At 45.7% G+C, this 10,424-nt stretch overlaps 1 protein-coding gene across 5 annotated transcripts in view; it reads right to left on the reverse strand.

The window, feature by feature from the left end:
• Window positions 1-9,883, reverse strand: part of SENP1 (SUMO specific peptidase 1) — a 32,768-nt gene extending 22,885 nt beyond the window's left edge. For all 5 annotated transcript variants that reach the window (XR_012155682.1, XR_012155681.1, XM_073318128.1 and 2 more), the window contains exons 1-8: window positions 9,761-9,883; window positions 7,938-7,987; window positions 6,400-6,530; window positions 5,128-5,212; window positions 4,456-4,615; window positions 2,644-2,803; window positions 1,931-2,031; window positions 1,589-1,839 (exon numbers count right to left, since the gene is read on the reverse strand). Coding sequence is in view for 3 of the 5 variants with exons in the window: in XM_073318128.1 (XP_073174229.1) it covers window positions 1,589-1,839; window positions 1,931-2,031; window positions 2,644-2,803; window positions 4,456-4,615; window positions 5,128-5,212; window positions 6,400-6,530; window positions 7,938-7,941 (892 nt within the window). In the remaining 2 variants the exon portion in view is untranslated. The remainder of the gene's footprint in view (window positions 1-1,588; window positions 1,840-1,930; window positions 2,032-2,643; window positions 2,804-4,455; window positions 4,616-5,127; window positions 5,213-6,399; window positions 6,531-7,937; window positions 7,988-9,760) is intronic.
• Between the last annotated feature and the right edge of the window lie 541 nt (window positions 9,884-10,424).

The following is a 10,424-nucleotide window of genomic DNA, read 5'->3' on the forward strand; positions in this document are numbered from 1 at the left end:
CCTAAATCCCACTGATTTTCAATGGGACTTGGGCACTTTTGAAAATTTTATCCTGAACCTTAGACAGCTTTAAAAATTTCAGTCCAAAGGGAGATGGATGCTTTTTTGGATTTGAAATTGCAAGGGGTCTGGAGAGATTTTTCAAAGACACAAATGGCAGGTTGGTGCCTAACTCTCATTTGTGCTTTTGAAAATCATCTCTCCTTGGCTACCCAGCTCCCTAGGAGACTTTGAAAATGTCACTCAAACTTGAAATCTGGCCAAGGCATGGCCCTACAAAAGTAGCAAGCACTTGGCTAATTTTTTCCAAAAAGAACTGATTTTCCAATAATCCAACTGCAGACATTTGGAAACATGCACTGCTGCACATATTCAGAAGAAAATTATTTTCCATACTGGCAAGCACATTGCCCCAAAATGCCTAGGGATTTGCTCCAATTTAAAAGAAAAATAACTATATGAGGAGAGATTAATAAGACTGGGACTTTTCACCTTGCAAAAGAGATGACTAAAATTGGATATGATAGAGGTCTATGAAATCACGACTGGTGTGGAGAAAGTAACTAAGGAAGTGTAACTAAGGAAGTGTTATTTATTCCTTCTCAGAACACAAGAACTAAGGGGTCACCAAATGAAATTAAGAGGCAGCAGGTTTAAAACAAAAAGGAAGTATTTCTTCAAACAACGCACAGCCAACCTGTGGAACTCTTTGCCAGAAGATGCTGTGAAGGCCAAGACCATAACAGGGTTCAAAAAAGAACGAGATAAATTAATGGGGGATAGGTCCAATCAATGGCTATTAGCCAGGATGGGCAAGGATGGCGTCCCTAGCCTCTGTTTGCCAGAAGCTGGGAATGGGTGACAGGGGATGGATAATTTGATGATTACCTGTTCTGTTCAGTCCCTCTGGGACACCTGGTATTGGCCACTGTTGGAAGACATGATACTGGGCTAGATGGGCCTTTGGTCTGATGGCCGTTCTTATAATCTCCTTCAGGCAAAAGCCATGGGTAAACATTTTTAAAGCACTTATGTGACTTAGGAGCCTAAGTCCCATTGATTCTCAATGGCTCCTAAATCAGATTTGGATATTTTACTCAAGCCTGGAAATATCAGTGCAAAGGTGAACCTTTCCAGAAGTTACAGAAATGGGGAATTATAACAGAAGCTATTTGTGACCTTCACTATAGCAATCACTACCAAGGACCACAAAGATATGCTTATGTTGACATCTACCTTTTAGGCATTTTGAACAAGGAAGCGATTTAACTGGTCTTCACACATTTGCTGCTCCTACAATTCAGCAAAGCAACTACAAGGACAGAACAGGACCTACCCCTCCTCTCCCACTAGGGAAATAAATTAGATCCAAGTCTGTGACCCGCAAGCAAAACTTGGGATGAAAGCGAGCAGTGAGCTCTGGTTTAAAATGTTATTCAAACCATTATTTGTTACATGTATTGCAGTAGCGCCTAAGAGTCCCAGTCATGGGCCAGGGCCCCATTGTGCCTGGCGCTGCGGAGTGGGGAAACAGAACAAAAAGGCGATCTCTGACCTATACATTTAGTTGATCTCAGTGTATTTTTACCTTCAGACTGGGCGTTGGATGCTGGTAGATTATCTTGCTGATGCTGAGTGCTGGTATTATCGGACTCAAAAGTTACATTTGATGGATAACTGGATACAGGGTACGGTGGTGGCTTGTGTGATGGCTGCTCCTGTGTTCCCAGAACACTAGCTGACTGGCAGCCTGGAGCGAGGCTGTACATTTCAAATGGTTTTGCATTCTTGCATGGGGTTTCTTTCACTACGTTTTTACTGGAACTCAAACATCTGGACCTACACACAAACAGAAAATTAAAGCTCCCAAAGAAGAAGAATTGCACCATGGTACTGACCCTCAGTTGGGGAGGGTATTTCATATACTCACAGGTGGAGGAAAGGCGAGGCTGGCTTGGATGTTGAGAACTGTTTTCCTGTGACCACCTGAAGCAGCTGCCTGTAGATCTCTCGCTCTTCCTCTCGAACTGTCTGCAGAGAAATAAGCAGACACTTCACCACTGCCCTAAGACTCAAGTCAGGCTTAACAAATACAAACACGATCAATAATAGTAAGTGAACAGGAGCAGAGACAGACACTGTGGATTACATACACTCTGCTGGAGCAGACACCCGGCACACACACACACCCCGGGGGTCTCAGGAACTTACAGAACTTAAGCGCCACAGGATCAGAGAGCTACCAGGGCTAGACTGATGGCAGAGCTTGCAAACTCCACAGGAGTAAGGCTGCAGTCCGAACTTCTGCCTAATGGAAACTGAAAGTACTTCAGATGCCGGCACTACTCCATCTATAAAGGGGAATGTTGACTCTAGTCTTCAAAGTGCACAGGAACCCTTGCTCAACCTCTTCACATCTCACAAGGCTGGAGGGGCCAAATCAGGTCTCCTGAGGTTCTCGTCATTTTCCCCCTCCTGAGATCTCAAGGGGAAGTTATCACTCCGGTTGCAGCACGATTTTGAAAGGGGTATGGGTTGGAGTTCAGGAAGAAAGGAGCACTTGAACATCCCAGACAGCAGCATACAGTGCTACCCAATGGAAGTTCTTGTATTCAAACTTAAGTCTCCACTGCTTGTTCTTACCTCTTCTGCAGTGCTGACAAATCTCCTCTGGGTTTTCTTGGGGCTCAGCAGGCTGCGACGGCATGAGGGACTTGTAACGGGCTTGATTGGAAACGTTTTTTCATAGGCAGATATGTGGCAATGATGGTTTGACTTCCCTACAAAACTATTTGACATTCCACTGTGGAAAGAGGACAGAATGTTAGTCTACAAAATAAGCATTACAATCACAGACACGTATACATTTTCCCAGAAACCCCCTCAAAGAGCCTGGGAGAAAAAGGAGACTGATGCAGGGCTGGAGCAACCCTTTTATTCTCTCCCTAGATTCCTGTATGCAGCAAGAATGCAACAGAAACTCTCCCCCCAGGTAGATCAGGGAGCAAAGAGAGCCTAGGGACACAGCAAGAAACTGGATTCTCCACTCTTCTCTCCAAGGACCTGGGATGGTGTTTAAATGCACAGAGACCACATTTCACTGCTGCCACCGGCATGTGCACATAGAGGGGGACAGGAGGGGCTGGCCTCCATTTGGGACTGTTGATCTCCGGCCTACCCAGATGATTCTTGTGAACATCAACAGGGATGCAGGAAAACCCTTAGAACTTTTAATGCTTTTTAAAAAAAAAAAATATTTGGCCATCTTCTTTAAAGGGGGATTGATCAGAAACTGGCATTTTGTGAAATTAAAAACAATCTAAAATTAACAGACCCCACATGCACCCCTTTAAGCTGATTTTACACTTAAGTACAGTTTAAAAGTCTGGCCCCCAGATGGCACAATGATCCTGATTAAAACACAATTCTGAAAGTTAAGATGGAAGGTATCTCCATTGCTGCTGGTCAGACAAGAGAATTAACAGCTGCTTCACTGGTCTTGTTCTCACCTAGTCATACTTTTTTCCATCTCTCTCATCTCGGGCTCCAGAGAGTAATTCATGACCTCACTTTGCAATTCAGATATAGTTTCAATAGCTACTCTGTAGGAATTCCCATCTGTTCACAGTACTAAGTTTTTGTACTGGTATAGCTTTGTTAGAGATGTGCTTTTTTAAAGCAATATAATTATACCAGTACAGCCCCTAGCATGGAATACGTATACCAGTATAAAGCTGCCTTATATGGAAATAAGGTACACTGGCAGAAGGCAGGTTTATACTGGCATAAATACCTCCATTCTAAAGGGGGTTGTACTGTTTTAACTAGACTGATATAGTGAAAGTGTCACAACTTGTGTGTTCAGATAAGGTCTAAAAGGAAATTTTTAAATGCACTCAAAGTTGGGTTAAACCTGTTCCCTTCTGAGTCTCTCGTACTACTCCCCCACCCCCGACACCCTGCTCCCGCCTTTCCCCCCCATTGGCTGCCAAGTGACGATGGAATGGCAAAGAATGACCATAACGCAGTCATGGAGAATGTTTCTCCAACTATTATTTGATTGGGACCTTAAGGATCTGTGTGAAGGGCCCCTCCCCCCAAAAAAGGCTATGCTATGCAAACTTTCTAAAGATGACAAATTATACCGCTGTGGTGAAAAGATTTTCAGATATATCTACCATGTATGCAGACAGCAGTTAGAGCCCAGGAGGACCTTGTCCTCTATGAGGACGCAAAAGCAGAGTCACATTAGACACCAAATCACCACTCATTCAATGCTATATTGAACTTTGTTAAGATATTGAAAGATTTGGGATTGCTTATCAAAGGCTTTTAAAAGATGCTGCTTGAGTGTCAGAGGGGGCAGTAAAAACTCCACAACACACAACTTAAATGAATGGTTTCTAATGAGGATCCTGTGGAAGTATGTTAAAGATGGAGCAGAACCATACACACCTTGGAGTTTTGCGAGTGTCGAGATACAAGTTTCGACTCACTCTAGGTTTCTGTAACATAGAACCCAGGGTGGGTACCAAACCCCTCCACTGTCCGTTGGCACTTGGTCCCAACATTCTCAATTCTCCCGACACCCGGTAACTCTCAGAGGATGGAACTTCTGCCGGGAGAGAAATATTGAACAGTAAATAAAGAGCCCACATACTCAGCTCCAACTATTCAGCATTAAATATTAAAGGACCTCAGGTATCACTTGACTTCAGTGACTGTCTGCATGTGTAAGAATTCAACCATATGGAACAGCTTGCAGGATCAGAGCCTAAAAGCATCCTTCAGAAATATCCACACTCCCCATGCCCCCCTCAAAAAAACCAAAACAAACAAAAACAAACAAAACTTGCACAACTCAAATGGCTGTAAAGATTTTATTCTAACTTTCCAAAAACATAACTCAGTCCTGGGGTGAAAAAATGGGATATTCAGAGGAACCTGGCCCTAACTCCCTTTGCAAATCCCAGCCTAAGACAATATTTGAGAAAATATTATGAGTGACAGAGCAGGAGGTGCCAGCTCAGCCTGAGCTAAAGTGTTTTAATGCAAGGCTATAATTTCTGAGCACTTAGAAAGACACTTCCTGTGTAACTGAACTGATTCCAAATAACCATGTTTTACCTGAGTAGTTACTTGGATTGCATGATGCACTTCCCGCAGAGCATGTAAAAGATCTCTCCAAACTGCCAAACTTATTTGGTAAAAACTACACAAAAAGAAAATCAAAATTATTAACTGTTAAGGTTACTATTTAAAGAAAAATGACACCGGGACATGAAAAATAAAGCTACACTACTCTAATATCTTCTGCAACTTACTAATCTACGACAGTGTGATCATAGGATGAGTTGTAATATAATGTCAACACTTTTCTGACAACTTGGCAAATTTTTGAGATGGCTCTATCCACAGGCAGCCTTGCAAAATTCTACCCTTCTGGGGTGAACTTTTTTTATTTTTTTTTTTTGAGATGTCAGTAAAATATTAAGTTTATCATCACCACAGTATGGGGCAGGCAACCAGATTTTGTACTTAAGCTGGTAAATTTTCATAACTATCTTGCAAGTGCACAGTTGTCTCAAAAATAAGGGTATGCAATTTTGTGTAGCTTCCATAAGATATACGTGAGAGTGTGTACACACATACAAGGGTATAGCTTTCACAAAATATATATTTGTGTGCATCCATATGTGTGTAGCTTCCACAGACTATGCGTGTAGCTTTCACATGATATATTAATATTAGCGTGTGTGTACACATGCAAGTATAGCTTTCTACATTGATCAGTAAACACAGACTGTACACTCTTTGGTGCAAGAGATTTTTTTTTTTTTGTTATATTTTCAGAGAGTGCTTAGCAAAACACAGCTCAGGCTTCAGATGCTACTGTACTACAAATACTAAAAAGGTTGCAATTTCAAATGTGCAAGATTTTAGAATTCAAAGACTATTCTGCATCACTGTATTATCATTTATACATTGTGGCAGCACCACAGGACTCCAGTCACGGATCAGGACCCACTGTGCTACGTGTTGCACAAACACAACAAAAAGACCGCCCCTGCCACAAGTAGCTTACAATCTGAGTGTGAGACAAGAGACCACAAGTGGATAGATGTATAGACAGGGAAAGCACAAGGACACAATGAGACAAAACCAGTCAACATGAACAGCAGCTGTCACAGCATATCAGTTGCCTAATTACTGTGAAATGTCTTGTACACATCACAGCAGAAAAGAGTTTTAAGGAGGGATTTCATTTTGAAACTAGCTCTTCAGGAACATTAAAAATAAATCGGACCAACAGAAACATTAAGTCAAAACGATGCATTTCAGCAACCTGAATTGACAGATGTGAAGTTGTAAATGAGTAAAGAGTAAATGATCCCAAACCTTGTCATCAGACTGTGAAAGCTGATCCCCTGGAATAGCAGTCTGTTGTAGAGGAAAGGCCTTGAATATCAAGTTGTGATTAGCCAACGTTGCGTCACCAGCTTCCATCCTCATAGGATCAGCAATCTCATCTGAGAAAACACAGCTCTGTATTCAATTCTCACAAAGGGCTCTCCAATGAAGCAGGCATTTTCCATGCAATCTCACTTTAAAAAAGTTTCTGTCCAGCTAATGCCAGTGAATGATTTAGTAAAAGCACCTGAACATATTGCAAAAACCAAGGAGAAACAGTAACCCCAAAACAAAGGCATAGTACTTTTTTACCTCTACCTAGAAAACATCCCCACACATCATGGAAACACCTGAATATGTTTTGTAACCTTTTTTGCTTCTAATCCTCAGAGATCATTAATACCTCCTTCATAAATGATACAAAGACTCTAAAGAAGCCAATAGAAGTTTTATAATGATGATAAAATAATAAAAAAACCACCCAGCTCTTATGCAATTTTCACCAGTAGATGATAAAATTGTTAGATAGGTAAGAACCATCTACATGCTAGAATATGAGAAGCAGCCTGATCTAGTCGGTAGGGCACTGAACTGGGAATCGGGACAATGGGGTTCTATTCCTGGCTCTGCCCCTGCCCTGCTGTGTGACCTTGCCCAAATCTGTGCCTCTATATTGCCTCATGCCCTTTGATTGTAAGAGACGATTCCCTGCCCTAAAGAGTTTACAATCTCAATAGAAAGGACCCCATTGTCCGGTGTCAAGGACAATGGGGTCCTAACCTCTGTTGGGGCCTCTAGGCACTACTGAAATACTAATATTAATTAAAGGGTGTAAATGCCAAGAAGGGAGAGGAATTATTTAGGGTGATACATGGGGCTATAACTAGGGGAAATTACGGGACAGAAAATTTAGGTTATCTGGAAACCTTCTTAGCAGCAAGCAGTCTCACACATGAAGCAATGAAAGCCTCACTGATCAAGACATTTAGTCTTGATCTTGCACTATCCCATGTGCTTTAATATCCTTATTTTACATTTATGGGCATGATTCTCCTCTCATTTATATCCTCTTATACCACCGATTTTAGTACACTTACTCCCAATTTATACTAGTGTAACTGATAGCAGAATCTGGCCCTTTTTTCCCTCTCAAGTTTGCTACAGCACAGAACTGATATTGATCCTTCGATACAATTTAAACAACATGAGGAATAAACAAACATGGGACTGAAAGTGCTCTATCATTCATAACAAGCCTGCTCCTAGTTCATACCAAAAGCTAGAGGCAGCAGAAGTGCCTGGAAATGAGACACAGCTTATTGTGCTTCCTCAGTGAAAATGCAAGAACATTTCAGCTGCAAGTTTCTTTTACATGATGTTACACAGACATAAGGCCCAGGCAAAACACACAGAATTCCAGAGGTTGGGTGTGTCAAGGCAGCACTCAGATTCCCTGTTGAGTTTGGTCCTGTACACACCTAGAGACAGCATACCCTCTCATTTGGCAGAAATGCACACGCACTTACCCATTTCCAGACTGCTCACATCACTGATGCTGACGACAAACTCAAGGGAACTGAAAAGGAAGGGAAAGAATACGGTTCACACAACACAAAAGACCTCAAATAGCCAAATCAAGTATGAACCTGATGTCCAAGCAGACACTAGCTTTCTCTGAATGAAAAGAACACAGGGACAGCAGGAGAGATGGAACTTGCTACCCAAAGGTTTTAGAGCTTCCATCTCAGTCTGTTACGCTGTGCACCCATTTTTCTTCACTAAATGTTGGCAGCTGCCATCTTTTCCACATGCCAGGGACTGCCCCCGCCTCATTCCTGGGACAGTCCTATTTCTCATCTGGTCTACCAGATACCTGGTTGACTGGTGAGTTACCTACCACTATATAAACTCCTATAGAATGCTTCTGAAATGCAACAAATTGCACTCACATCACCAACGACATAGGCCAGCAGGCTCTCTAGACCACAGGTATGCACTCTCCCCTCTGACAGGGGCTGCTGGTAATAGCTCACCTTAAGTGATCACTCTCCTTACAGTTTTCAGAGTAGCAACCGTGTTAGTCTGTATTCGCAAAAAGAAAAGGAGGACTTGTAGCACCTTAGAGACTAACAAATTTATTTGAGCATAAGCTTTTGTGAGCTACAGCTCACTTCTCCTTACAGTGTGTATGGTAACACCCATTGTTTCATGTTCACTATATATATAAATCTCCCCACTGTATTTTCCACTGCATGCATCCGATGAAGTGAGTCATAGCTCACGAAAGCTTATGCTCAAATAAATTTGTTAGTCTCTAAGGTGCCACAAGTCCTCCTGTTCTTTCTGCTCTCCAGTTCAGTATGGAATAAGACTGGCTACAGAACCAGTGCTGGAGGATTTGATCTCCCATCTATTTGCTTTGAACAAGAACAGCTTTGCAAACGACCTAGCAGTTTGACTGCTAGAGGGAAAGTCTGTTTGCATAGTAAGATGTAGACACATGCAGCAAGGGAGCATACAGGTGCACACTAGTCTTCAGGCAGAGAGAAGGCTGCTGCCATGTCACCTTGCAATCCCATCAGCACATAAGAGTTAAGCAAGAATGGACAGGTCTAGTACTTGAAAGGGAGACCTGCAGTTAGGGGTTACAGGTGGTGATACAGGAGAGATGTTAGCAAGCCGGAGAGGGAGATACAAGGGGTATGTGCATTTAGGGTTCAATGGGGAAAGAGAAGGAGAGAGACAGGCATCTGACGGGGCAGGAAGGGAGCCCACAACCACCATGGCAGGGGCCTGAAGGGAAGACGCAGGAACCCGACAGGCGGATGTTAGCAGGTGGTGGAAGTGGTGGGACACAAGGAATTACTGGGGGTAAAGGAATTGCCGGGGGGGGGGGAGAGGGAGCACCATGGGATCATGAGGTCTCAGGAGCATGTTAGCAAGAAAGGGAAGTAGCAGTGGAGAGGGACGTTAGCGACAAGGGGACACACTGGGGGAAGGGGGACCCCAAGGGCTCAGACAGTCTGACAGGGGAGTTTGCAGGGGGGGGGTAAGACTGGGAGGCACTCAGGGGGCAGAGTTACCGGGGGGCGAGGGAGCACAGCACCAGCAGGGGTGGGGACCTATGGGGGAGACACCACCAGGGCCTGAGGGGAAGGGGCCAGCCGGGAAGGTGGGGGGGAGAGGACTGGGGGGGGAGACACACCAAGGGTCATGGTGTCTGACGGGGGTGGAAGCAGAGGGGATGGGGCGGGTGGGGGGACATGATGGGAGGCACTCGGGGGTAGCGAGAGCTCCTGGGGGGGCCTGGCCGGGGGGATCCCACCGGCCGGCGGGGGGGGGGGCTTACCGGAAGCGGAACCAGCCGGAGCGCGCGGGCCCCTCACCCCCAAACCCCGGCAACGAGGCGGCCGGAAACGGCGGGAGCCCGGCGGGCGGTAGCGGAAGTGACGCTTCGGAGAGCGCCTCGGCGCGCGGCAGGTCGGGAAGGGCGCTGGCGCCGTCCCCTCAGGGGGCGGGGCCAGAGTGGGACTAGCCGCTCCGGGGGGGGATGGGAGAGGAGCGTAGGTTGGTCGGTGTGTGCCCCCCCCCCCCCCAGGGGAGCAGAAGAGGGGGGGCAGTGTGCTCGGGGGGGGATGGGAGAGGAGCGTAGGTTGGTCGGTGTGTGCCCCCCCCAGGGGAGCAGAGGAGGGGCGGGGCAGTGTGCTGGGGGGGGATGGGAGAGGAGCGTAGGTTGGTCGGTGTGTGCCCCCCCCAGGGGAGCAGAGGAGGGGCGGGGCAGTGTGCTGGGGGGGGATGGGAGAGGAGCGTAGGTTGGTAGGTGTGTGCCCCCCCCGGGGAGCAGAGGAGGGGCGGGGCAGTGTGCTGGGGGGGGGGATGGGAGAGGAGCGTAGGTTGGTCGGTGTGTGCCCCCCCCAGGGGAGCAGAAGAGGGGGGGCAGTGTGCTGGGGGGGGATGGGAGAGGAGCGTAGGTTGGTCGGTGTGTGCCCCCCCCAGGGGAGCAGAGGAGGGGC

The sequence above is a fragment of the Lepidochelys kempii genome, chromosome 20, assembly GCF_965140265.1.
Source record: "Lepidochelys kempii isolate rLepKem1 chromosome 20, rLepKem1.hap2, whole genome shotgun sequence".
In the NCBI taxonomy this organism is placed as follows: domain Eukaryota; kingdom Metazoa; phylum Chordata; order Testudines; family Cheloniidae; genus Lepidochelys; species Lepidochelys kempii.